At 44.7% G+C, this 25,747-nt stretch overlaps 2 protein-coding genes across 2 annotated transcripts in view; one reads left to right on the plus strand and one right to left on the minus strand.

The window, feature by feature from the left end:
• Window positions 1-24,116, plus strand: part of LOC141141327 (uncharacterized) — a 69,649-nt gene extending 45,533 nt beyond the window's left edge. Inside the window, exon 2 of the mRNA XM_073629000.1 lies at window positions 23,778-24,116. Coding sequence (XP_073485101.1) covers window positions 23,778-23,813 — 36 coding nt within the window. The 3' untranslated portion in view covers window positions 23,814-24,116. The remainder of the gene's footprint in view (window positions 1-23,777) is intronic.
• Window positions 1-25,747, minus strand: part of NCOA1 (nuclear receptor coactivator 1) — a 589,360-nt gene that overhangs the window by 429,807 nt on the left and 133,806 nt on the right. The gene's annotated exons all lie outside the window — the stretch shown is intronic.

Below are 25,747 nucleotides of genomic sequence, written 5' to 3' on the forward strand. Positions count from 1 at the left end.
ATAAACACAGTGCATGGACATGCACAGAACACGGGGCACCACTAACGAGTTTCGGGGGCCCACCCCTTTCCACAGAGCTAGGCTCTAGGAATGGCCTAGCTCTGAGGAAGGGGGTGCGCCCACAAAACGCGTTAGCTGTACCCCGTATATATATATATATATATCTATACCTATCTCTGGGATGACCCTTTCACCTATTTCGTAGATAGCCATGACCTTTGTGTCGGTTTAAATGCAAAGTTCTCCCCCTGATTAAATTATTATCTTCTGAGTATTTATTAATGAATAAACCCGGACGTTTTTTTACAGGTAACACAGGATTGATAATTATTGATATCAAACTCATTATTCACCAGTGACATTCCTGCAGATTTAATTCCGAGTGTCCTTCACTTTGATTGAAGCAATGACTGGCCTTTACCCCACCCCATGCACATGATCACCTTCCATGTATACGATCCCTCTGCATGTATATGATCCCCATCCCATGTTCATGATTCCCCCCATACGGATGACCCCCCTCCATGTACATAATCCCCCTCCATGTACATGATCCCCCTCCATGTACATGATCCCCCCATGTAGATGATCCCCCCCATGTGGATAATCCTCCTCCATGTACATGACCCCCCCCTATGTAAATGACCCCCCCCATGTAAATGATCGCCTCCATGTAGATGATCCCCCCCCCCCCCCATGTAGATGATCCTCCTCCATGTACATGATTCCCCCCCTATGTAAATGATCCCCTCCATATATATATATATATATATATATATATATATATATATACACAGTGGGGACGGAAAGTATTCAGACCCCGTTACATTTTTCACTCTTTGTTATATTGCAGCCTGTTGCTAAAATCATTTAAGTTCATTTTTTCCCTCATTAATGTACACACAGCACCCCATATTGACAGAAAAACACAGAATTGTTGACATTTTTTGCAGATTTATTAAAAAAGAAAAAACTGAAATATCACATGGTCCTAAGTATTCAGACCCTTTGCTCAGTATTTAGTAGAAGCACCCTTTTGATCTAATACAGCCATGGGTCTTTTTGGGAAAGATGCAACAAGTTTTTCACACCTGGATTTGGGGATCTTCTGCCATTCCTCCTTGCAGATCCTCTCCAGTTCTGTCAGGTTGGATGGTAAACGTTGGTGGACAGCCATTTTTAGGTCTCTCCAGAGATGCTCAATTGGGTTTAAATCAGGGCTCTGGCTTGGCCATTCAAGAACAGTCACGGAGTTGTTGTGAAGCCACTCCTTCGTTACTTTAGCTGTGTGCTTGGGGTCATTGTCTGGTTGGAAGGTAAACCTTCGGCCCAGTCTGAGGTCTTGAGCACTCTGGAGAAGGTTTTCGTCCAGGATATCCCTGTACTTGGCTGCATTCATCTTTCCCTCGATTGCAACCAGTCATCCTGTCCCTGCAGCTGAAAAACACCCCCAGAGCATGATGCTGCCACCACCATGCTTCACTGTTGGGACTGTATTGGACAGGTGATGAGCAGTTCCTGGTTTTCTCCACACATACCGCTTAGAATTAAGGTCAAAAAGTTCTATCTTGGTCTCATCAGACCAGAGAATTTTATTTCTCACCATCTTGGAGTCCTTCAGGTGTTTTTCAGCAAACTACATGCGGGCTTTCATGTGTCTTGCACTGAGGAGAGGCTTCCGTTGGGCCACTCTGCCATAAAGCCCCGACTGGTGGAGGGCTGCAGTGATGGTTGGCTTTCTACAACTTTCTCCCATCTCCCGACTGCATCTCTGGAGCTCAGCCACAGTGATCTTTGGGTTCTTCTTTACCTCTCTCACCAAGGCTCTTTTCCCCCGATAGCTCAGTTTGGCCGGACGGCCAGCTCTAGGAAGGGTTCTGGTCATCCCAAACATCTTCAATTTCAGGATTATGGAGGCCACTGTGCTCTTAGGAACCTTAAGTGCAGCAGATTATTTTTGTAACCTTGGCCAGATCTGTGCCTTGCCACAACTCTGTCTCTGAGCTCTTCAGGCATTTCCTTTGACCTCATGATTTTCATTTGCTCTGACATGCACTGTGAGCTGTAAGGTCTTATATAGACAAGTGTGTGGCTTTCCTAATCAAGTCCAATCAGTATAATCAAACACAGCTGGATTCAAATGAAGGTGTAGAACCATCTCAAGGATGATCAGAAGAAATGGACAGCACCTGAGTTAAATATATGAGTGTCACAACAAAGGGTCTGAATACTTAGGACCATGTGATATTTCATTTTTTCTTTTTTAATAAATCTGCAAAAATGTCAACAATTCTGTTTTTTTCTGTCAATATGGGGTGCTGTGTGTACATTAATGAGGAAAAAAAATGAACTTAAATGATTTTAGCAAATGGCTGCAATATAACAAAGAGTGAAAACTTTAAGGGGGTCTGAATACTTTCCGTCCCCACTGTATATATGACCCCCCTACCATGCACATGACCCCCCTCTATGTACATGATCCCCCTCCCGTGTACATGATCCCCCTCCATGTTCTGAGGACTGCACCATCTTCCAATGAGAATTTGCACAGCTGTTTTCATTGATTTTCAAGGAACATCAGAAGATTCTATTTGTTGACGAGCACAGTCAGCCAACCACACTCACTGTGAGCAGACGCCGCGTATACGATTGTCACTCACCCGTTAGACCCCCGTTGTCGTGGTAACCATTTAAACCATTCATACGGTAAACAAGAGGATTTTTTTTTGCAGCTTAAAGGCATAAATCAGCCTAATGTTATGTAATAGCTCGGCACAACTCATTTTGTATGTAGGCTGGAGAAGTAGATGTGTCTTTTACAATAAACAGTGAAGTCACGACTTCGAAGTTGACCAACTGCCCGCCTAAGACGTTTCACCGGTTGAGAAAGCCAGAAATAGGTCCGGAAGGGTTAAACCTATGGTGAGAGCTATGCTTTTTTTGTCAGCGGTGTCCAAAAAAAAACGGTGTTTGCATGCACCACTGGTGAAGGGACTCTACCCGGAGCTGGAGTGCCCCTAGTTAAATATAGTGTGTTTTGCAGCTAGGCTGTATCCAGCTTGAGCTCTTTTTTACAGTTTTCTACACTCTGATGGTTCTTTTGATGATTGCTTTTGCGAAGGAGCTTCCAGTAATCAGTGTGGGAAGGGCAATCTTTAGCATAGGGATATTTATTTGAACCAACCAACCCCTAAGGCCCCATTCAGGGTATGTTGCGTGATGGCAGGCGAGTTTTTTCGCACCTGTTTTAATGGGCCGCCCTATGGGCAACTATCATGGCAAAGTATCTTATGCACCATTTTAAGCTTTGTTAAGACTTCACTATGCATTTTTTTTCAAATGCAAAGACGCTCACCTCTTTGTTTGGGTTGGCGTTAACAATAATTGCGTAATACGGGGTTTTTTTTTTGTTTTTTTTTTTTGCGCATTTCAAGAAAGCGAAAAGTCATGTAACTTTGCACATGTTCAGGCTTACTTGACCAGACATCCCCAGATTCCAGGGACATTCACTGATTTTAAACCTTATAACCCTTTTACAGCCACTGCCATAGATTAATCTGACAAGATGCCTGTCGGCTGTCTGATGGAAGCAATCCAGCCGCCCGATTGCTTCCGCACACCCTCATATGTGTCAGTCTCCATCCCCGCGTGCGACCCTGCCATGTTTCCTGGGCTTCGTGCCCATCGCCCATCAGTATGGCTGGGGGAAGAAACAAAACACTCCAATAGTTTTATTAGACCCCTGAAGTCTCATTAAAGAGAACCTGTCACTAAAAATGCATCACATAGGAAAATTCTTGTCCATCATATGATGAAAAAAGTTTAGTAAAAAAAAAAAAAAAGTTGTTAAAAAAAGTGTAAACAAGTGTATGCACTTAAATCCCCCCAAAAATATTTTTTAGCCCACCCCCCACCCCCACTTACACATACATGCGAATGTAAATGCACCCATTGGGGGAGCCTATGTGCAAAAAAGTCAAAAACGTGGGTTATTATATGCTGCCACTCATGCTGGAACTATATCAATAATTTCTATAATAACATATTTTATATAATATAATTATAATTAATATAATTGTAGCACCCTGGAGTTTAGGCAGGGTTGCTCCTAAATGTACCTGCCAGGAATAGCTACCTTGGCTAATTGTTAGGGATCATCTGGTTCCTTCCCAAGTCTGGCACTGCTGCGCTTCTCTGTTCTGCCACTAGGTGGCTGGGTACCTGGTGGCATTAGATAAGAGAAGGGCAATGCAAGGTCAGATAATGGATATGTGGGGTATCTCAGCCATTGGCCAGGGGTTTTCTTGGATCCCTTTGCCTATGTATTTGGATGGAGTCAGGTGATCTATGTTCTGTGCCACCTGGATGGCTGTCTGGGTGGACGTGTGTTGTATTGCTCAGGCTGCTAGGCCAGAGTTTGGGCCTATCCTGGGCACATCTGGTTGCTAGGCTGTCTGAGGGTCTATCCAGAAGCAAGAGAGCAGCGTAGGGTTGGGATTGCGGCTTGCAGTCCAACCAGAACTGACGGTTCTTCCGGCCGGAGAACCTGTGGTGGTCGGAGGTAGAGGGGAAGCTGTTGCCACTAAGGGACCAACCACTTTATTACCAGGGACCACAGTAAGTAGCTGAAGCAAGTACCGGAGCAGTATTCTCACCAACTGGGGACGGTGAAGAATTGGGAAACTTCAGCAGGTGTCAAGCCAGGGATCCAACCAGCGGAGGTGACGATTGCAGAGCAGCCTTGTGTGTCAAGCCAGGGACCGAGTAGGCCACTGGGGTGAAGGTTGAGGAGTACCTGTGGTGGTCGGAGGTAGAGGGGAAGCTGTTGCCACTAAGGGACCAACCACTTTATTACCAGGGACCACAGTAAGTAGCTGAAGCAAGTACCGGAGCAGTATTCTCACCAACTGGGGACGGTGAAGAATTGGGAAACTTCAGCAGGTGTCAAGCCAGGGATACAACCAGCGGAGGTGACGATTGCAGAGCAGCCTTGTGTGTCAAGCCAGGGACCGAGTAGGCCACTGGGGTGAAGGTTGAGGAGTATCTCAGTGCCAAGCTAGGGACTCACCAGGGACGGGGGGTGACGCTTGAGGAAGATACTCAGTGAGAAGATTGGAAGAGCTCAGGAGATCCAGTGGCAGTCTAAGTGATTGACTGGGAGCTCAGTGAGCTGAAGAACTACAAGAAGTGATTGTAGTGGAAGTGAAGGAACTGTTACACTTTGCGTTAGGAACTGTTAAAGACTGTTGCCATAGGAGACAGCGTTCCTACACATGCAGATGTGGTGTCTGGCTGGATGCCTTTCCCTGCATGGCTGTCCTCCTTAGAACTTATAGAATAGGGTGGGTGTTTCCCAAAGGTCTGGAGCTTCTGGAGCGGCAATTTTTTCCTATATCGTCTTCACATGGCTGTCCTGTCGAAGTCTCAGAGTCTGACAATTAATCTTGCAACTACCTAAGGGTGTCCTGGCCCTAACCCTCTCTCCCCAAAGTTCTATTAAGAGAAATAAAAACTCTTTTGCATTCAAGAAGTGTCTGGCGCCCAAAGACTTTAACCACTTTGCACCCACTGTGCCTCACAACCCACCATATACAGAAGGATGTCAGCTATCTCTGGCCTTGGAGGTTCTCAATAGACCGAAGCAGGCCTGGGACATTGCTACATAATTATAATATATATTTAATATAATATAATTTATATAATATAAATAATAATTTCAATCATTACTCATAATTAACTCCAAACTGATGACCTGAAGGAGCTTTTAAAGCATCACTGAAGTTTGACGCTGTTTCATGGGCGCACGCAGTTTAAGGTTTGACATGCTGGGTATCTATTACTGAAACTTGGGGTTTCATAAACCGTTGCACTAATATTGTGTGACATACAAATTTGGAACTTCAACTATTTTATTCTCTAGAGCAGGGTTTCTCAACCAGGGTTCCTCCAATGGTTGCTAGGGGTTACATAGTTACATAGTAGGTGAGGTTGAAAAAAGACACAAGTCCATCAAGTCCAACCTATGTGTGTGATTATGTGTTCCTTGAGCAATGACCAATTTTTGCCTCTAATGCAGCGTACACACGACCGGACTTTCTGTGAAACTAGGTCCGACGTTCTTCCTGCTGGACTTTCCGGCGGACTACCGCCGGACTTTCTGAACGGACGGACTTGCCTACACACGACCGGACTTTCCGGCAGGCTAGGTCCGCCCATCTTCCCGACGGACTTTCGCCGGAGTTACGGCGGACTTTCCGAATGAACGGACTTGCCCCCACACGGACAAGTCCGTTCATTTTGAACGTGACTCGGGTACGACGGGACTAGAAAAGGAAGTCAATCTCGCCGCTTTTATCGGCGAGATTGACACCTTGCGAGCCCTGTCGCGGGGCATACCAGGCCCTTAGGTCTGGTATGGATTTTAAAGGGGAACCCCTACACCGAAAAAACGGCATGGGGTCCCCCCAAAGTCCATACCAGACCCTGATCTGAGAAAGCAGCCCGGCCGGTCAGGAAAGGGGGTGGGGACGAGTGAGCGCCCCCCCTCCTGAACCGTACCAGGCCGCATGCCCTCAACATGGGGGGGTGGGTGCTTTGGGGGAGGGGCCGCCCTTGTCCCCATGTTGACTGGAACACCGAGAGCAGAGGTCGAACACCGGGAGAAGAGGCCAGAGAGAGTGGAGAAGAACCAACTGGACACCGGGAGAAGAGGAACCGGAGGGATCCCCAAAGTCGGAAGAAGACCCCCAAAGCCGGAAGAAGACCCTCCCGGAGCTGTCTAATAAATTACTTTAAAAACCTGTGTAGTGTGTTTTTTATTGACACTTTTTCCCTAGGTAAATGGGTAGGGGTACCATGTACCCCATACTCATTCACATAGGGTGGGGGGCCTGGATCTGGGGGCCCTCTTATTATAGGGGGCTCCCGGATTCCGATAAGCCCCCCGCCCGAAGACCCCGCCAACCAACAGCCAGGGTTGTCGGGAAGAGGCCCTTGTCCTCATCAACATGGGGACAAGGTGCTTTGTGGTGAGGGGGCCCCGCAGGTCGCCCCCTCCCCCAAAGCACCCACCCCCCCATGTTGAGGGCATGCGGCCTGGTACAGTTCAGGAGGGGGGGGGGGCGCTCGCTCGTCCCCACCCCCTTTCCTGACCGGCCGGGCTGCATGCTCGGATCGGGGTCTGGTATGGACTTTGGGGGGGACCCCATGCCGTTTTTTTGGCGTAGGGGGTTCCCCTTAAAATCCATACCAGACCTAAGGGCCTGGTATGCCCCGTGCTCGCCGCAATAGGAAAATTTGTTTTTCTTATTGCAGCGAGCGCGAGATGCAATACCCTGCCCTTGCATCGTATCTGGTCCATCGGACCAGCATACAGACGAACGGGCTTTCCATTAGGAACTGAGTCCGACAGACTTACGACAGAAAGATCTGAAACATGCTTAATTTCTAGGTCCGGCGGACTTTTGGGAAAAAAAAGTCCGCGGGAGCCTACACACGATCGGATTGTGCGGCAGACTCTGGTCCGACAGACCAAGTATGCCGGAAAGTCTGCCCGTGTGTACGCGGCGTTAGATAAGTTCCCACTGACTCCAATTATCCTTTTAGCTATCTGTAGGGGGGAAATTCTTCCCCAAGACCACAGATGTAAGGAACACTGTTCCACTGACCATCACACCAATGTATCGTGATATATAATTTTGGGGATTTTTATCACCCATGGAGGGGGGGAACTAGCAATTCTGCCGATGTCAACAAGATGATGTATTGCAAGCATCCAGGAAGGAGGGAGGATATGGATCGGCACTATGGGGCCTATAGTCAAATGTTGTTGGATCGGCTCTGCCAGGAATCCATGGAATCTGAACCTACCCTCCCGATCCTGAAGATTATGCCTGAACAAAAAAATATGAAGGCATTCTCAGGGGCAGTACTGTGACCACTGAGATGTAATAAATAGCTGGGAGGAGATTAATGAGTATGCATGCACCTAACATGACAAGTCCACTTTAACTTAGATGGCTATATTCAGGCACTTTAGATGAGCGCCTCACCCTCAGACCCCCACAACCACCGGCCAGGGTTGAGGGTAAGAGGCCCTTGTCCTCATCAATATGGTGACAATGTGCATGGCTAGGGGGGGTTCCCATCTATAATGGCCTTCCCTGCGAACAAGAAGAGGGAGCCAGAGTAGTGCTAATGTAACATTTTGCCAGCAAGCCAGAGCGTCCTATATCATCTGCTGCACAGATTTTTCACAATTTCAGGCAATTTAGAAGCCATAATAGCACATGGCAGCAGGTGATAAAACATAAGCACCATTTTCTGCCTGGTATAGCTGATTCAATTGAAGGGGAACTATAAATATCACTAACAGATAAAGATACATATTAAAAATAAGCATGTGTTTAGAAATATACCACCAAACACTATGTACTGATGTAATATTCTATTATATACAGCATATAAACAATGATTTATACAATCCACTGAAGAAGAAGAGTTATACTCCACGTCAGCATGGTAAAACACAGCATAGCAGCAGACGCATGTACAGACGCCCTGACTGTAATATAATACAAGGACAAAATTACACAAATACAGTGCCTCGAAAAAGTATTCATACCCCTTGAAATTTTCCACATTTTGTTGTTACAACCAAAAACGTAAATGTATTTTATTGGGACTTTATGTGATAGACCAACACAAAGTGGCACATAATTGAGAAGTGGAAGGAAAATGATAAATGGTTTTCAAAATGTTTTACAAATATCTGAAATGTGTGGCGTGCATTTGTATTCAGCCCCCTATACTCTGATACCCCTAACTAAAATCTAGTGGAACCAATTGCCTTCCGAAGTCACCTAATTGGTAAATAGAGTCCACCTGTGTGTAATTCAATCTCAGTATAAATACAGCTGTTCTGTGAAGCCCTCAGAGGTTTGTTAGAGAACCTTAGTGAACAAACAGCATCATGAAGTCCAAGGAACACACCAGACGGGTCAGGGATAAAGTTGTGGAGAGGGTTAGGTTATAAAAAAAATATCCCAAGCTTTGAACATCTCACAGAGCACTGTTCAATCCATCATCCGAAAATGGAAAGAGTATGGCCCAACTGCAAAACTACCAAGACATGGCCGTCCACCTAAACTGACAGGCCGGGCAAGGAGAGCATTAATCAGAGAAGCAGCCAAGAGGACCATGGTAACTCTGGAGGAGCTGCAGAGATCCACAGCTCAGGTGGGAGAATCTGTCCACAGGACAACTATTAGTGGTAGACTCCACAAATCTGGCCTTTATGGAAGAGTGGCAAGAAGAAAGCCATTGTGGAAAGAAAGCCATGAGAAGTCCCGTTTGTAGTTGGCGAGAAGCCATATGGAGGACACAGCAAACATGTGGAAGAAGGTGCTCTCGTCAGATGAGACCAAAATTGAACTTTTTGGCTTAAAAGTAAAATGCTATGTGTGGGGGGAAAACTAACACTGCACATCACCCTAAACACACCATCCACACTGTGAAACATGGTGGTGGCAGCATCATGTTGTGGGGATGCTTTTCTTCAGCAGGGACAGGGAAGCTGGTCAGAGTTGATGGGAAGATGGATGGAGCCAAATACAGGGCAATCTTAGAAGACAACCTGTTAGAGTCTGCAAAAGACTTGAGACTGGGGCGGGGGATCGCATTCCAGCAGGACAATGACCCTAAACATACAGCCAGAGCTACAATGGAATGGTTTAGCTCAAAACATATTCATGTGTTAGAATGGGCCGTCAAAGTCCAGACCTAAATCCAATTGAGAATCTGTGGCAAGACTTGAAAATTACTGTTCACAGACGCTCTCCATCCAATCTGACAGAGCTTGAGATATTTTGCAAAGAAGAATGGGCAAAAATGTCATTCTCTAGATGTGCAAAGCTGGTAGAGACATCCCCAAAAAGACTTTCAGCTTTAATTGCAGTGAAAGGGGGTTCTACAAAGTATTGACTCAGGGGGGCGCTATACAAATGCACACCACACTTTTCACATGGTTATTTGTAAAAAAAATTGAAAACCATTTATCATTTTCCTTCCACTTCACAATTATGTACCACTTTGTGTTGGTCTATCACATAAAATCCCAATAAAATACATTTACGTTTTTGGTTGTAACATGACAAAATGTGGAAAATTTCAAGGGGTATGAAGACTTTTTCAAGGCACTGTATGAAATCACTTCAAGGCTGGAGTGAGCACTGATTATAAATGAACCATTATACCGGAGGAAGACAGATACAATACATTTGATTGTACGCCCCCTTTAAATTTGTGTAATCCTCATGCTTCATGGAATTTAATTGCTGGAATGTTCTGTTACTTATGTTACTTATACTAGAGGGTGAGCTGGGTGCCGGCTCCATTGTATTTGCACCGCGGTCATGTGACGCGCCCGCCGCAGATATGAATCACATTAAGCCGCGTGAGTCGTGCTGTTGATAGTATACTTGTAATAAGGTGCAGCAGGTCCCCAGGGGGACAATTATCAACGCTGGCACAAATGAGGAACTGTTGAAGGAGAAAACGTATTGCCTTTATTACATGAAAGCCGACTCCTCGCAGCCTTTCTTCACGCAGGGCGAAAGTCAGCAGAATTAATTGCTGCTACAAACGAGGTACAAGGAGAAACATCGTCTTCCTCTGCCATACATGTGTGCGCTGCGCGACCTTTTGAGATAGGAACCAAGGACTGGTTTTAGTGCTATGGATGTAGGCAAAAGACACCACCATGCTATGAACCCCTCTATGGGGTTATGGCTTTTTTTTTTTTTTTTACCACTCCTATTTTTTTTTTCTTTCAGCATTTAGATAAAATGGATTTGCTGTATGAAAAGTTTAGTATAGAAAAATACTTTCTTAAAGATCGTAGGGATGGTCCGATGTGTAAGAAGCAGTAAGGGTGCCAACAGTGAATCCAGAGTGTTTTTTTACTGAATAATCGGTGGAAGAGCCGAGACGCTCCGAGGGTTCAAACACTCCCTCTTCGTCAGGGGGTACAACACAAATAAAAGAGTATATACAGTTATAAATCCATAAAAGGTCTAAAAAATATATAAGGGGGCTATGATGGGGACCCTGAAGTAAGGGGGCTCTAATGGGGACCTTGATGTAACAGGGCACTCTGATGGGGACCCGATATATTGGGTGACTTTAATGGGGTGCAGATGCCCTGATGAAAGGGGTGACTCTGATGTAAGGGGGCTCTGATGGGGACCCTGATGTAAGGGGGGATTCTGATGTAAGGAGGACTCTGATGGGATCCAGATTCAAGGGTGGACTCTGATAGGAGCCAGAATGTAAGAGGGGACGTTGGTGTAAGGGGGGTTCTGATGACTCCCTAATGTAAGGGGATAACTCTGATGACCGCCCTGATGTAAGAGGGATTCTGATGGGGCCCTGGTGTAAGGGGGACCCTGATGAGGGCCCTATTGTAAGGGGGGACTCTGATGTGGACCCTGATGTATGGGGGGACTCAATACAGGTCCAGATGCAAGGGCAGACTCTGATAGAAGCCCTAATGTAAGGGGGGACTTTGATGTAAGGGGGTTCTGATGGGGACCCTGATGTACGAGGGGACTCTGAAGGGTGCCCTGATGTAAGGGGGGACTTTGATGGGGCCCTGATGTAAGGGGGGACTCTGATGGGGGCCCTGATGTAAGGGGGGACTCTGATAGGGGCCCTGATGTAAGGGGGGACTCTGATAGGGGCCCTGATGTAAGGGGGGACTCTGATGGGGGCCCTGATGTAAGAGAGAAAACTCTGACAGGGGCACCAATCCCACTCCTATCCATCAACCGACTTATAAAACCTTTCTCTTCTCTTCCTAACCCTTCCAGGAGCAAAGACCGGTGCACCATCACCGGGCCCAGTTTGGAGTCTGCAGGACCTGCAAAGATGGAAAGCCAGTTGGAAGTGTCCATTTCATCTGGCAGTGATGTGGACATCCTTCTACTCTGCAATTCAGAAGGGAAAAGATGTAGAACGTGACCATTGCTTCAGCTAAATATTTAAGGCCTTTTATATTACTTTTTTTCATCTCCTGGGGAATTAGCTAGAGGTGGGTTACATTTTAGTGGGGATGGGTGCACAGTCAGAGATCAGCTTTCAAGATCTTTAAAATAAAGGTTTATGTAACATCAGCTCTTGAGTGGTTTCGGAGAGGCAGGCGTCAGCGGTCTGTGCTGGGATTACTCAACACGTTTGGGGAGATGCAAGGGAGATTTGGGAGGTTGGCTTCTCATTATACACTTCCCTGAAAAACTCACACAGGTAGCAATTACCGGGATGACAGAAGGCTTATCATGGTTCCCGGAGGATAACGTTCCTCTACAACCGCTAATAGACAATGATCAAACCAGGTGCAACCAGAACCTGTGTGTGTTCTACAAAGTGAATGGGAATATGGAAGTGTCGTCAAGACCACTTATGGTGCTCCCTTCCACAACTCCTAGGACAAAAAGGTCTTCTCCAAAGATGAGCCAACATCTTAAAGGTAACTCATGGTCTTTTCATTGGAGGGAAGGAAAGGGCCATACACTGATGACAACACAGTGTCTCCATTATTAGGCCCTCTTGGACGAAACGTGTTGGAGCGGGTAAATGACGGGCAGCAAATTACTTGGTGGATATATGTTACTGGAATAAAACTTTCTTACCACTGTGATGTCATTGGCATGAGGCCCCTTTTCTTCATTTGGGTCCCGACTCCCGTTGCTGCGCTCTGGGGAGGGAACCCAACGAAGATCAGAGTACCGAAGAGGAGTGAAGGTTCTTGAAGCAACATGATTCTTTGTCAGCTCCATTAACTATGGTCTTTTAATGGTTTATAAAGGTCAACTCCAAGAAAAAAAGATACCCAAACGTCCCAAAGCAGTCCTCATGTCCGCTTCATTACTCCTCTTCAGGGTCCTTCAACCCACTTCCTTCCTGTAAACCCAGGGTGTCAAGGACCCACTCCCTGGGGGTGCATCATCATGCCAATCTGGATTTACATGAGGATGACTGAAAGAACGGGTCTACTTGAGCACTTTTCTTTGTGACATTGAGGACCACCTATTGGTGCCTTAGAAAGAAGAATTAGGACCTCATATGACCAAGGACCATTGTGAATAGGACAGTGACTAGTGTCACTCCCCACCCATCCCTGATCCTTACTATTTTCATAAATATTTTCATTAGACTCAGGACTCCAGTGCTGCCAATTGCACCATCTGAGTCTTCCTATGGACTCGGTTACTCTAGGACAGAGGGTCCCAGGAGCACTTAATCCCATCAGTCGGATGGAGAGCATGCATTAAGCTCCTGCCTGGTTCTCAGGAGGGGGACAGACACGTTGAAAATAAAAAGAGAAGCTTCTATCAAATACTAATCTCATTTCCAGAATCGATAAGTGCGCTGTCCTCAGACTAACCCTTCCTGGACACTCACTTACTGAGAAGGTTCTGGGAGGCCCCCTCCCACTACATGCATCCATCTCATAGATGCTAATATATGGGGAACTGATTAATGGAGACACTTCCTTCTGATACCTTAGTATACAGTGCTGGGAGATCAGTGCTGGTCGCTTTATGTCATAAGTATTGTAATGTCCGACCCTAATATTAACTTTGCTTTTAACAGTAACACTAATCCCCTCCCTCCCCCTGTAACCCTAACACTAATCTTCCCTGTGACCAAAAACTAACCCTCCCTGTACCCCAAACATTTATTTTCCCCATAACCCATAAACCCAACACTAACCCTTCCTGTAACCCTAACACGAACCCTCCCTGTATCCCAAATGCTTATCTTCCCAGTAACCCTAACACTAAACCTCCCTGTAATCCTAACACTAACCCTTCCTGTAACCCTAACATTAACCCTTGCTTTAACCCTAAAACTAACCCTCCCTGTATCCCAAATGCTTATCTTACCTGTGATCCTAACACTAACCCTCCCTGTAATCCTAAAACTAACCCACCCTGTAACCCCAACACTAACCCTCCCTGTACCCCTAACACTTATCTTCCCTGTAACCCTAACTAAAACGCTTCCTGTACCCCTAACACGTGTCTTCCATGTAACCCCCAACACTAAAGCTCCCTGTACCCTTAACATGTATCTTCCCTGTCAATGTAACATTAACCCTTATGTAACCCCTATACTAACCCTACCTATAAACCCAATACTAACTCTCCATGTAATCCTAACACTAACCCACCGTGTAACCCCAACACTAACCCTCCCTGTAACCCTAACACTTATCTTACCTGTAACCATAACACATATCATCCCTGTAACCCTAACATTTACCCTCCCTGTATCCCTAACACTTATCTTCCCCATTACCCTAACACTAATCCTCCCTGTAATCCTAACAGTGACCTTCCCTGTACCCCTAACACTTGTCTTCCCTGTAACCCCAACACTCTCTCCCTGTACCCCTAACGCTGATCTTCCCTGTAACCCTAACAAGAACGCTTCCTGTACCCCTAACACGTGTCTTCCCTGTAACCCTAACACTAACCCTCCCTGTACCCCTAACATGTATCTTCCCTGTAAATGTAACATTAACCCTTATGTAACCCCTATACTAACCTTACCTATAAACCCAACACTGTAACCCTAACTCTTCCTGTAACCCTTACACTAGCTCTTCATGTAACCCTAATACTAACCCTCCCTGTAACCCTAACACTAACTCTCCCTGTAACCCTAACACTAACCCTCCCTGTAATCCTAACACTAACCCTCCCTGTAATCCTAACACTAACCCTCCCTGTAATCCTAACACTAACCCTCCCTGTAATCCTAACACTTCTCTTCCCTGTAACTGTAACACTAACCCTCCCTGAAACCCTAACAATTATTCTCTCTGTAACCTTAACACTAACCCTCCCGGAAAATCGAACAAAAACGCTAACATTAATCCTCCCTGTAATCTCTATAAGTAACTCTCACTGCAATCCTAGCATTAACCCTCCCAGTAACCCTAACACTAACCTTCTCTCTAATACCTACCCTATAACTCTAACACCAACTACACTAACACATATTGTACCCCTAACACCTATTCTATCTGTCACCCCAACGCATACTGTACACCAATGCTAACCTGCCCTATAACCCTAACACTTACTCTTCCTGCAACCTTACCTACCCATATTGTACACCTAACACCTAGCCTATATGTCACCCCAACGCGTACTGCACTCCAACACCAACCCACCCTGTAACACTAATGCCCCGTACACACGATAGGATTTTCCGACGGAAAATGTGTGATAGGACCTTGTTGTCGGACATTCCGACCGTGTGTAGGCTCCATCACACATTTTCCATTCCGACACACAAAGTTTGAGAGCAGGCTATAAAAAGTTGTCGGAAATTCCGATCGTGTGTACACAAATCCGACGCACAAAGTGCCAGGCATGCTCAGAATAAAATAAGAGACGAAAGCTATTGGCTACTGCCCCGTTTATAGTCCCGACGTACGTGTTTTATGTCACCGCGTTCAGAACGATCGGATTTTCCGACAGCTTTGTGTGACCGTGTGTATGCAAGACAAGTTTGAGCCAACATCCGTCGGAAAAAATCCATGGATTTTGTTGTCGGAATGTCCGATCGTGTGTACGGGGCATAACTCTTCCCGTAACCTTAACACTAACTCATATTGCACAAATACCTATCCTATTTGTCATCTGACCGCATACTGTACGCGAACGCTAACCCACCCTGTAACCCTAACGGCAATCCTTCTTGTAACCCTAGCACTCCTTGTAAATCTAGCACTAATTCTAGCACTAACACTTCATGTAACCCTAACACCTATCCTACCAGTCGCCCTAATGCATACTGTACCCCAATTCTGACCCCTCTTTTAACTCCAACACCAAACTTTCCTGTAACCCTAACACCAACCCTCCTTGTACATCTAACACTAATTCTAGCGCTAACCCTTCCTGTAACCCTAACGCCTATCCTATCAGTCAACCTAATGCATACTGTACCCCAATGCTAATCCTTCCTGAACCCTAACACTAACCCTTACTGTAACCCCCAACCCTCCATGTAAATCTAACACTAATTCTAGCACTAACCCTCCCTGTAATCCCAACACCTATCCTATCAGTTGCCCAAATGCACACTGTACCCCAATTCTAACCCTTCCTGTAACCCTAACACTAACCCTCACTGTAACCCTAACAGTAGCTCTTCCTGTAACCCGAACACCAATCCTCCTTGTACATCTAACACGAATTCTAGCACTAACCCTTCCTGTAACCCTAACACCTATCCTATTAGTCGCCCTAATGCATACTGTACCCCAATGCTAACCCACCATGTAACCCTAACACTAACCTTACCTGTAACCCTAACACTAACCCATATTGTACCCCTAACACTAATCCTATCTGTTGCCCAAATGCATACTGTACTCAACACTAACCCACCCTGTAACCATAACACTAACCCAAATTGTACCCCTATTACCTATCCTATCTGTCTCCCTGACACACACTGTACCCCAATGCTAACCCACCTTGTCACCCTAACACTAACCCTTCCTGTAACCCTAACACCAACCCTTCCCGTAACCCTAACACCTATCCTATCAGTCGCCCTAATGCATACTGTACCCCAATTCTAGCTCTTCCTGTAGCCCTAAGAGTAACTCTTCCTGTAACCCTAAAACTAACTCTTCTTGTAACCCTAACACCAGCTCTTCCTATAACCCTTCCTGTAACCCTAACACTAACCCTCCCTGTAACCCTAACAGTAGACCTTCCTGTAACCCTAACACTAACCCTCCCTGTAACCCTAACAGTAGACCTTTCTGTAACCCTAACAGTAGACCTTCCTGTAACCCGAACACCAATCCTCCTTGTACATCTAACACGAATTCTAGCGCTAACCCTTCCTGTAACCCTAACACCTATCCTATTAGTCGCCCTAATGCATACTGTACCCCAGTGCTAACCCACCATGTAACCCTAACACTAACCTTACCTGTAACCCTAACACTAACCCATATTGTACCCCTAACACTAATCCTATCTGTTGCCCAAATGCATACTGTACTCAACACTAACCCACCCTGTAACCATAACACTAACCCAAATTGTACCCCTATTACCTATCCTATCTGTCTCCCTGACACATACTGTACCCCAATGCTAACCCACCTTGTAACCCTAACATTAACCCTTCCTGTAACCCTAACACTTATCCTATCAGTTGCCCTAATGCATACTGTACCCCAATTCTAGCCCTTCCTGTAGCCCTAACAGTAACTCTTCCTGTAACCCTAAAACAAACCCTTCTTGTAACCCTAACACTAATTCTTCCTGTAACCCTAAGCGCCGGTTCACATTAGAAGCGGCACGACTTGCAGGTCGCCTCACCGACGCGGCGACTTGCAAGACGACTTCTGTATAGAAGTCTATGCAAGTCGCCCCCAAAGTAGTACAGGAACCTTTCTTCTAAGTCGGAGTGACTTGCGTCGCTCCGATTAGAACGGTTCCATTGTACAGAACGGGAGGCGACAAGTCGCCCCCGTGTGAACCGGCTCACACTAACCCTAACAGTAACTCTTCCTGTAACCCTAAAACTAACCCTTCTACTAACTCTTCCTATAACCCTTCCTGTAACCCTAACACTAACTCTCCCTGTAACTCTTATGCCCCGTACACACGGTCGGATTTTCCGACGGAAAATGTGTGATAGGACCTTGTTGTCGGAAATTCCGACCGTGTGTAGGCTCCATCACACATTTTCCATCGGAATTTCCGACACACAAAGTTTGAGAGCAGGATATAAAATTTTCCGACCACAAAATCCGTCGTCGGAATTTCCATGCTCAGAATAAATAAAGAGATGAAAGCTATTGGCTACTCCCCCGTTTATAGTCCGGACATACGTGTTTTACGTCACCGCGTTCAGAATGATCGGATTTTCGGACAACTTTGTGTGACCGTGTGTATGCAAGACAAGTTTGAGCCAACATCCGTCTGAAAAAATCCATGGATTTTGTTGTCGGAATGTCCGATCAATGTCCGACCGTGTGTACAGGGTATAATACTAACCCTTCCTGTAACCCTAACACTAGCTCTTCATGTAACCCTAACACTAACCCTCCCTGTAACCCTAACACTAACCCTTCCTGTAACCCTAACACTAACCCTTCCTGTAACCCTAACACTAACCCTTCCTGTAGCCCTAACACTAACCCTCCCTGTAATCCTAACACTAACCCTTCCTGTAACCCTAACACTACCCCTTCCTGTAACCCTAACAGTAACCCTTCCTGTAACCCTAACACTAACCCTTCCTGTAACCCTAACACTAACCCTTCCTGTAGCCCTAACACTAACCCTCCCTGTAATCCTAACACTAACCCTTCCTGTAACCCTAACACTACCCCTTCCTGTAACCCTAACAGTAACCCTTCCTGTAACCCTAACACTAACCCTTCCTGTAACCCTAACACTAACCCTTCCTGTAGCCCTAACACTAACCCTCCCTGTAATCCTAACACTAACCCTTCCTGTAACCCTAACACTACCCCTTCCTGTAACCCTAACAGTAACCCTTCCTGTAACCCTAACACTAACCCTCCCTGTAACCCTAACACTAACCCTTCCTGTAACCCTAACACTAACCCTTCCTGTAGCCCTAACACTAACCCTCCCTGTAATCCTAACACTAACCCTTCCTGTAACCCTAACACTACCCCTTCCTGTAACCCTAACAGTAACCCTTCCTGTAACCCTAACACTAACCCTTCCTGTAACCCTAACACAATGTGTGGTACGTTGTCATGTGTTGCAGTGGGATACATTGTATCAGTGCGTTGGGGTCCTAAACTAAAGTAGAAGTGTAAATGCACCCATATTGTCCCCATCCCATTGTATCCCATGAGACCTCAGTGTTCAGTTACAATGTATCAGATCATTCTATAACACTGGGAGCTTCCCATGTGACACAAATGTATTCACCAAACATTTCCTCATTATATACAGAATGTTCTCTACTTCTGAGGGTTAGTATTGTATCCAATATATCCAAAACAACAACAAGCTTGTTTTCACCTGTCTTAGTATTGCAGATCTCCTGCATCCTCTTTGCAGCCACTTCCCTTCTACATGCATTCCAGTTTTGGTCCATGTCAGTGCTGCTGATCTCATGTGACCTCTTTGCAGCCACTTCCTGTGTTTGTGCACTCCAGCGTCGGCATATCTCAGTGCTGCAGATCCCCCTTCAGCCAGTTTGCAGCCACTTCCCATCTACCCGCACTCCCAGCTTTATTATACCTCAGTGCTGCTGATCTCCTGCATCCTTTTTGCAGTCACTTCCTGTGTACATGCACTCCAGCTACAACACTATGGTATATGTTGTCTACATTTCACGTATTGCATACCAGTCTCTTAAACAGCCGTCCAGCAATAAAAAAAAAAAAAAAAAAAAGGGGGGGGATAAAAGCAGGTAAATTGCCGTACGGAGGGGGCGCCGCGCTTCCTAAACAAAGCGGCGGGAGAGCGCTTTTACCTTTGTAAACCAGATCTGGGCTCCCGCCGGAGGGAGCGTTGTGCTGTGATAGGTGGAACGTCCGGAGTCAGGCCATAAATGTAGTGGATGGAGAGGTGATTACACTATAATTCCCCGCCGCCACCCACCTGCTAAGCGTGATTCATGTAATGCACCTAAAGGGGAACTCCGGCACACATAACTTTCTTTTTCAATTCATCTATATCCACAAAGGAGGTAAATCCACTTTGTGTGCAGCAAACGCCTTTTGCAAACCCAGATTTTACCTTGTAAAAGTTGCAGTGACATCATCACTGGACTGTACATAGGCTGTGCACAGCTGTGGGAGGAGCCCAGCAGCCGCACCCACTCCAGAAGAGTACAAGAGGAGGGGGCGGAGACAAGACCAGTCACCCTGCCCTAGGAGAGAGAGCAGCAGTGTGCGGTCTTTATTACAGGAAAGTCTCACCACTGGATTACTGCACAGATCTGGGAGAAATACACAAAAGCAGAATAAGGGCCGGTTTACACCATAGAAACGCAGTCCGGGTGCGTTCCAGATGGTTTTCTGCACGCGTGTTTTTTTACGCGTTCTTGATGCATTCCAGTGCATTTGCAAACCATATAACCGACTTTCCATGAATTTTTGATGCAGAAAAAAAAAAAAATGCACTGCACTGCATGTGGTGTGAACTGGCCCTTACCCTTGAATAAGGGTGTGTGTTCCGGTGTGTTTTTGGTGCGTTTTACTGCATTCCAGTAAAGTCCAGTGCAGCAAAAATGCAGCATGCTCTACTTTTTTATTCTGGAACTGAAAAGCCCTGGGACTGACTGCACTGGTGTGAACTATGCCATTGAAAACCATATGACCTACTATCTATGCATTTTTGTTGCAGAAAAAAAAAAACGCACTGGACTGCATGTGGTGTGAACTGGCCCTTAACCTTAAATAAGGACATGTGCGTTCCAGTGCATTTTTGATGTGTTTTACAGCGTTCCAGGACAGTCCAGTGAAGGAAAAATGCAGCATGTTCTACTTTTTTTTTCTGGAACTGGAACGCACTGGAACTGCAAGCACTGGTGTGCGGTGTGCGGCTCCCCCCCCCCCAATTCCATACCAGGCCCTTCGGGGCATGGTGCTCGCTCGCCCCCTCCCCTTTTCTGACCTGCCAGGTCGGATAAGGATCTGGTATAGATTTTGGGGGGGACCCCACACGTATATATATATATATATTTTTTTTTTGGCATTTTTTTTTGGCATGGGGTCCCCCCTCAAGGTTTATCCCAGACTCAAAGGGCCTGTTACTGTCAGATCAAAGTTGGATCTTGTTCATTGAAGACGCATGGAAGTCAGACATGACGTTGTAGGGCAAAGTCGGAGCGGAAGTCGTCCAACTTCCAGTGTGAACCCCGCCTAATAAAGAAATATAATTAGTACATGTTTTATTAACTTGCAATATTAAGTGCTTATATGCCAATGTTAGATAATATTAAGTGCTTATATGCCAATGTTAGGTTATATTAAGTGTTTATATGCCAACGTTAGGTAATATTAAGTGCTTATATGCCAATGTTAGGTAATATTAAATGCTTATATGCCAATGTTAGGTAATATTAAATGCTTATATGCCAATGTTAGGTAATAATAAGTGCCTATATGCTAATGTTAGGTAATATTAAGTGCTTATATGCTAATATTAGGTAATATTAAGTACTTATATGCCAATGTTAGGTAATATTAAGTACTTATATGCTAACGTTGGGTAATATTAAATGCTCATATGCCAACGTTAGGTAATATTAAGTGCTTATATGCCAATGTTAGGTAATATTAAATGCTTATATGCCAATGTTAGGTAATATTAAGTGCTTATATGCTAATGTTAGGTAATATTAAATGTTTATATGCCAATGTTAGGTAATATTAAGTGCTTATATGCTAATGTTCAGTAATATTTAGTACTTATATGCTAACGTTAGGTAACATTAAATGCTTATATGCCAATGTTAGGTAATATTAAGTGCTTATATACCAATGTTAGGTAATATTAGGTGCTTATATACCAATGTTAGGTAATATTAAGTGCTTATATGCTAATGTTAGGTAATATTAAATGCTTATATGCCAATGTTAGGTAATATTAAATGCTTATATGCTAATGTTAGGTAATATCAAGTGCTTATATGCTAATGTTAGGTAATATTAAGTGCTTACAGGCAATGGTAGGTAAAATTAACTGTTTATCTGCCAATGTTAGGTAATGTTAAGTGCTTATATGCTAATGTTAGCACACCAAGATTCAAGGAAGAATAATCATGACAAATTGAGTCAGATAGTATTTGTTTATCCCAGAGTTCAGCTTTAAAGTGAATCTAAATGTAATATTCTTTTTTTCACCTGGTGATCCTGCCAGTAACAGACCTGTCCTAGGGTGACAACACTCACTCTACTGTATCTATGGGGAAGTAGTGTTGTCAACCCGTTCTGGGCTGAGGGGCACTGATGTAGGGGAAGTACAGGCAGTACCAAGCCCAAACAAATGAGCACGGGGACCTGGGGCCCAGTGCAGTGTATGCAACCTCTTCCTGTCCTGCTTTGGGTGAGCACTAAAAACATACTTTAGCAAACTGCTTGCAGTGGAATGGGAGATATCTCAGCAGCGAGCAAGGACAAATGGCAACCTTTCACCTCCTGTAAACCTCACCAGTGGGGGGCACCTTCGACCTATGAGAGCCGCAGCTGTCTTTGAGCTGTATGGCACCCATTTGCGTTTTTGTTACATTTTCTGGTTGCCATGCACCTGTGAAACATGGACATGTAATGCCCCGTACACACGGTCGGACATTAATCCGACATTCCGACAACAAAATCCTAGGATTTTTTCCGACGGATGTTGGCTCAAACTTGTCTTGCATACACACGGTCACACAAAGTTGTCGGAAAATCCGATCATTCTGAACGCGGTGACGTAAAACATGTACGCCGGGACTATAAACGGGGCAGTAGCCAATAGCTTTCATCTCTCTATTTATTCTGAGCATGCGTGGCACTTTGTGCGTCGGATTTGTGTACACACGATCGGAATTTCCGACAACGGATTTTGTTGTTGGAAAATTTTATAGCCTGCTCTCAAACTTTGTGTGTCGGAAAATCCGTTGGAAAATGTGTGATGGAGCCTACACATGGTCGGAATTTCCGACAACAAGGTCCTATCACACATTTTCCGTCGGAAAATCCGACCGTGTGTACGGGGCATTAATCAAAAAGTTCACGAAAAACGCAGACACAGTGCTTTTTTGATGCGTTTTCGATTCATTTCAATGGGAGATGCCTTTTCGGTGGATTTTTTAAACAAGGCACCAAAGATGCATGAAAAATATATATGTAAAGTTGGGTCTACTTTTACTTTTATATTTTAATAAAGTTGCTCATCCATGTATTTATTATCAGATTAAATAGATGTATTTTTAAGTTAGTCCCTAGAGAGAGTACTCTTCATTTGCATACTTGTGTCAAGTTAGTGGTTAGGAAAATACCAAAGCCACTGGCTCAACATAACAGGCAGACAACTGACATTCCCAGAAGGAGATCGGCAATTGTAGACCCTAGTCATATTCTCATGAGAGGTCTATACCTCTGACTAGTTTAAATGAGTCAATCTGTTGTTATTAGGATAAAAGGCAGGATGTAAAATCTCATACAGTCATTGCCTTTTATACCAGAATTAAATGACATTGCAATTTCTTTTTATGTCAGTTTGTGTTTCCATCCACCATCTGGCCCTTCTTCTACAATACGGAAGGGTGTTGGGACTGTTTGGTGGATTCCTCTTCCTCTTTCTGGCAGAATGGATAAACTCACAACTTCTGCTTCAAGTACTTTCCGTATTTTTGGAGAGCTGCCACCAAAAGACAAATGGTTTGCCAACAGCTGAAGAAAGATATTTCATTTACAAGGAGCTAATAAAACAAATTACTTCTCTATTTGACATATTAAACCACAAGAAGTAAAGGGAACTGATATCTCTTGATGGTTAGCATAGCTGCTTTAGGGCCCTGTTCTCCAATTGTCATGGTCCAGCCAAGAGTGAGAAGGTTTGGATCGTATTTTCATAAATATTTTGGAGATCACAACAAAGGTCTATCATGATCCAGTCAGAGAAGAGTTAGTTTGGAATATACATGACATTTCAACATTACAGAGTCCAAGTAACGCCAATGTTTAATTCTTCTCTTGACAGATGTCTCCAGGAATCGGTGTAGATGTCTGCATGTAAATTGCACAGTCTAGACGTGACCTTCTCACCTAATCTCCAATTGTAGCTGTTCATGAAAGGCAGAAATTGTCCATTGCTCAAGGAACCCCTAGCAACCTCTGGAGGAACTCTAGAGTTACACGAAAACTTGGTCGGTCGAGATAATATCTTTACACAACACAGGTCTATCATGATCGAGTCAGAGAAGAGTTAGTTTGGAATATACGTGACATTTTAACAATACAGAGACAAAGGAAGGCCAAATGTTTAATTCTACTCCGTCTCCGGACATCGTTCTAGGTGTTTGCATGCAAATTGCACAGTCCAGATGTAATGTTCTCACCTGATCTCCAATTGTAGCCTTTCATGGTCCACCCAAGTGTGTATAGGTTTTTCTCAACCTTTTTAACATGGAGAAACCCTTCTGGCTCCTTATTCTGCTTGCTGTTCCTTTACTTGGATCCCTGACTTCTGGCCTGGCTGATTACCCGATCTGGTTACTGAAGTCTGGCTTGGCTGATTACCCTATCTGGTTACTGAACTCTGGCTTGGCTGACCACCCGATCCGGTTACTGGACTCTGGCTATGCTTTGACTACGCTTACTCTATTTACCTTTTTATTTTTATTAATAAACAAGTGTGATTTTACTGTACTTCTGTCTTGGTCTGGTTCATGGTTTCTGACATGGTGTCTGCGTCAGGCAGAAATTGACCATTGCTTAATGAACCCCTAGCAACCTTTGGAGGAACCCAAGAGTTCCATGAAACCCTGGCTGGTCTAGATCATATTTTCATACAACACAGGTCTATCATGATCTAGTCAGAGAAGAGCTAGTTCGGAATATACATGACATTTTAACAATACAGAGTCAAAGGAAGGTCAAATGTTTAATTCTTCTCTTCACAGATGTCTCTGAACATTGGTCTGCTCAAGAAACCCCTAGCAATCTCTGGTAGAACTCTAGGGTGCCATGGAACCTTGACAGGACTATATCAAATTTTCATAAAGAGTTTGAAGATCATAACACAGGTCTATCATGATCGAGTCAGAGAAGAGTTAGTTTGGAATATACATGACATTTTAACAATACAGAGACAAAGGAAGGCCAAATGTTTAATTCTACGTCTCCGGACATCGTTCTAGGTGTTTGCATGCAAATTGCACAGTCCAGATGTAATGTTCTCACCTCATCTCCAATTGTAGCCTTTCATGGTCCACCCAAGTGTGTATAGGTTTTTCTCAACCTTTTGAATATGGAGAAACCCTTGAAATAAGTTTCTGGTCTCAGGGAGCCCTGCTAATAATTGCTATATCTAAAGCTCACAGTACATTAGTGTGATGGTCACTAGAAAGAGATCTTTAAGAAGAATCCCCCTCCACAATACAGATAGCTAAAAAGATGAACTGGTGTCAGTGGTTACTTATCTGAAAGGTAGTATTGTCCATTTCTCAAGGAACCCCTAGCAACCACTAGAGCAGTGTTTCTCAACTCCAGTCCTCAAGGCTCCCCAATAGGTTATGTTTTCAGGATTTCCCTCAAATGAAACGGTGGTGGTAATTACTAAGGCAATAAAATTGATCAAATCACCAGTGCAAAATAATGGATAGCTTAAAAACATGACCTGTTGGGGCGCCTTGAGGACTGGAATTGAGAAACACTGCTCTAGAGGAACTCTCGGGTTCCATGCAACTCTGGCAGGACTAGATCACATTTTGATAAATTTTTTGGCAATCACAACACCAGTCTATCATGATCGAGCCAGAAGTGTTAGTTCAAAACATACAAGACACTTTACCAATACCGAGTCAAAAGAAGGCCAAATGTTTAATTCTTCTCTGCACAGATGTCTCTGGACATCGGTCTTCTCAAGGAATCCTTAGTAACCCCTGGAGGAACTTTAGGGTTTCATGGAACCCTGACTGGTCTAGATCATATTTTCATAAATATTTTGCA

Source organism: Aquarana catesbeiana, linkage group LG04 (assembly GCF_042186555.1).
Source record: "Aquarana catesbeiana isolate 2022-GZ linkage group LG04, ASM4218655v1, whole genome shotgun sequence".
NCBI lineage: Eukaryota > Metazoa > Chordata > Amphibia > Anura > Ranidae > Aquarana > Aquarana catesbeiana.